Source organism: Setaria italica, chromosome II (genome assembly GCF_000263155.2).
Source record: "Setaria italica strain Yugu1 chromosome II, Setaria_italica_v2.0, whole genome shotgun sequence".
Taxonomy (NCBI): domain Eukaryota; kingdom Viridiplantae; phylum Streptophyta; class Magnoliopsida; order Poales; family Poaceae; genus Setaria; species Setaria italica.
Genome location: NC_028451.1, coordinates 17,288,127 through 17,291,081, shown reverse-complemented (window position 1 = coordinate 17,291,081; position 2,955 = coordinate 17,288,127). Strand labels below are relative to the sequence as shown.

Genomic DNA, 2,955 nt, shown 5'->3' with positions numbered 1-2,955 from the left:
TAAGCGGTTGTTCCAAGTTACGGTCTCCTGATTGTTTGCACAACGGACTTTCCAGAGTAACTTGAGGTGTTTGTTTGTATTCATCGGATCTTCTGGTTGAACTCTTGGTGGCCAAGATGGACTTTCCTTTGAGCCACATAATTCATTTGGCACACTTGATCTCAATACAATGCACCGCAAAAATGCTATGGCTTGTGAAATGAAATCATACACCATGAAATAAAATTGTGCATTTGTACCATTAATCAACCTAAATATCTAAAGATGATGTGGCAGTCTTGTAAATAGCACGATGAAACATTCCACTGAGAATAGCATATCTCCCAAATATATGTTGACCATTGACCATAATCACGGCTGTTGATGACAAGAGTAGGCGAAGTGAAATTCTTTGCCGAATTGTATACAGAGAGATCATACCTTTTATAACTTTATATATTGATTGAACCAGATTCGATATGAAAAAAATTTGCTCTGGCATACCCTTTAATAAAATTCTAGTTACGCCACTGTTCGAGAGCCGTACGTGGTGGCGGCCAAGGCTGAGGCGATGCAGTCCGAGCCATTATTTGGTTACGCATCATAATGCAGTGAAGTAATGAGATGTTTAATTCATTGAAAGATAACAGCCCGATCGATCCGGGCATCCATCACACGACGGGTAATCCAACAGATGTCCCATAATTCACGGATACCCAGCCAACAAACTAGAACTACTTGATGGCACTTGTGCCAAAAACCAAACTCCATAGTACCTAAACCTAACACAGACTCGAAGACTGCATGCATAATAATTGCATATAGCTAGTAGGAAATGTGGAGGAAATCCTTGATGTCCTGCTGAAGCTGTTCCATGACGGCCTCCCAGCCAGCTTGAGTGGGGTGCACGTCGTCCCAGAAGAAGTGCTTCTCAGGGTTGGAGCAGACGCTGTACTGGTCGCCGCCGTCCTCGTCCACCTGCCCGCAGTAGCCCTTGGGATCGACGCTCTCGCAGCATGGCTTCAGCTTCTCCGTGAACCTCTTCGCCACCTGCGGGACTGCACACGAAACACATATATGATGCCTGCTTGTTGAAATACATGCAAGGAATAAGTAAGGATTTGTAGATGCTTGATTGTATATTGCACGTACTGTCGTCGGCATCGGATGGATCGATGATGTTGGTGAAGGCCCGGTTGAGGTCGATGAGGTAGACGCAGTCGCTGCTCGTCGCGTTGAGCTTACTCTCGAGGCCGTCGTTGTGGAACCCCGCGGCCATGTTGCCACGGCCCATGCATTTGGTGTAGTTGGACGGCCTGGCCTGCCACGGCGTGCAGCCCAGCGGGTGAAGCGTGTTGACGAGGACCTTGGTCACGCCCAGCCCCCGCAGCCGCTCCACGCCGGCGGCGATCCCGTCCGTCACGTTCCCGATGAAGTCGAGGATCTCGCCGTCGCTGCTCATGTTGGCGACGCGCGCGTAGTCGTTGCCGGAGATGGCCACCAGCGCGACGGACTCCTCGAGCTGCCATTTCCCGATGTCCCCGCCGTCGAGCATCTTCTTGAAGGAGTCGATCTGCTGGGCCAGGGTTGGCGCCTTGCGCGGCACCTCGAACACGCCGGCGCCACCCACGGCGAAGTTGACGCCGAACTTGTCCGGGTAGTTTCCTTCCGTGGCCCTGAACGTCTGCGGGGCCTGGGAGCGCCCCAGAATCCTTGCTGCAACAGTGATATATACAATGAGGAATTCAGTCCAAGGTGCACGAGATCGATCGATAATGTCGTTTGAACTTAAATCATATTACCGATGAAATCAGATTGAACCAAGCTGTTGGAGAAGCGCCCGGTTGGATCCTGGAGAAACCCATGGGAGAAGCCGTAGGGTTTGTACCACTGGCGAGTCACTTCGCTCAGATCGGACTTGGGGAAGTTGCCGGTGTCGGCGAAGGAATCTCCGAACACGAACAGCCCATTGTACCAATGGAAGGTGCCCGAGGTCGGCCGAGCAGACTCGACGTGCGAGGCTGTTGATACATAAGAATTGCGTCCATGCAAATGCAAATGACCCTTAATCAGGAATAATAGATCGACGATATCGATGAAGAAATACTAGCGAAGATGAATACGTGATAATCATCCTCACCATTTAGCAAGACGAGGAGGGAGATCAAGGGAAGGAGGATCGCCGGGAGCATGCTGCTCATGGTGGGTGGTGCTGTTGACTGTGTTGTGCTGCCGCAGCTAGCTGCACGTACGCGGAGTCGATCGAGTAGGGTGCAGTGTGTGCTCCTGGCTAACGTGCTCGGCCGTGGAGTAACTTATAGGCCGTGCGAGAAGCTAACAAACCGTGATTTTCGCAATGCATGGCGCCATGCAAGCCGATGAGGATGTCCCCGACTCACCCTCCCGCTAAAATGCATGCAGCGATAGATTTACTGAGATATTTTTGTTTTTTTTTTCGTAGAGGCTACGGGCTCGGAGAGACAATAAGTCACCCCATATATCGGACAGATGTTACGTAAAGCATCCACTCGGTACACACTCGTCATTTCGAAAACTGGATAATGATTTTGAAACCTGTATTTAGTAGATTCCTGAAAACTTAGGAGAAATTATAAGTAAAACGAAAATTAAAAATATTAGAAACTATTACGGTTTGGGATATATTACTCAGAATTTTGAAAACCTAACAACGAATTTTGAATATAGTCAACACCTTTTTAAACCTATATATACCCCAACTACCACCGCATTAATCCGGTGGCTGTCGTTGCCTGTGGCCCTCCACGCATCACTGTGACTCTCGAACCCTCTATGCATCCTTGTGACGACATTTTTGCCCTCGATAATCTGGGAACCCTTACCTGCTCACCCGAGATACAGAGCTTGTGTAAAATTATACATGCACTATCCATTCCGTTATTTTTTTTAGATAATAGAAAATGTTCCAATTTCAAACCCCTCAGAAAAAGGCAATCA

At 48.7% G+C, this 2,955-nt stretch overlaps 1 protein-coding gene across 1 annotated transcript; it reads right to left on the bottom strand.

Moving 5' to 3' along the window:
* Window positions 1-804: 804 nt before the first annotated feature.
* On the bottom strand, window positions 805-2,180 carry LOC111256377 (GDSL esterase/lipase At5g03610-like). Its single transcript, XM_022824284.1, has 4 exons — window positions 2,120-2,180; window positions 1,782-2,000; window positions 1,132-1,695; window positions 805-1,037 (listed from the first exon to the last, which is right to left on the bottom strand). Exons 1-4 carry the CDS (start codon window positions 2,178-2,180, stop codon window positions 805-807), a joined length of 1,077 nt encoding a protein of 358 aa, XP_022680019.1.
* Between the last annotated feature and the right edge of the window lie 775 nt (window positions 2,181-2,955).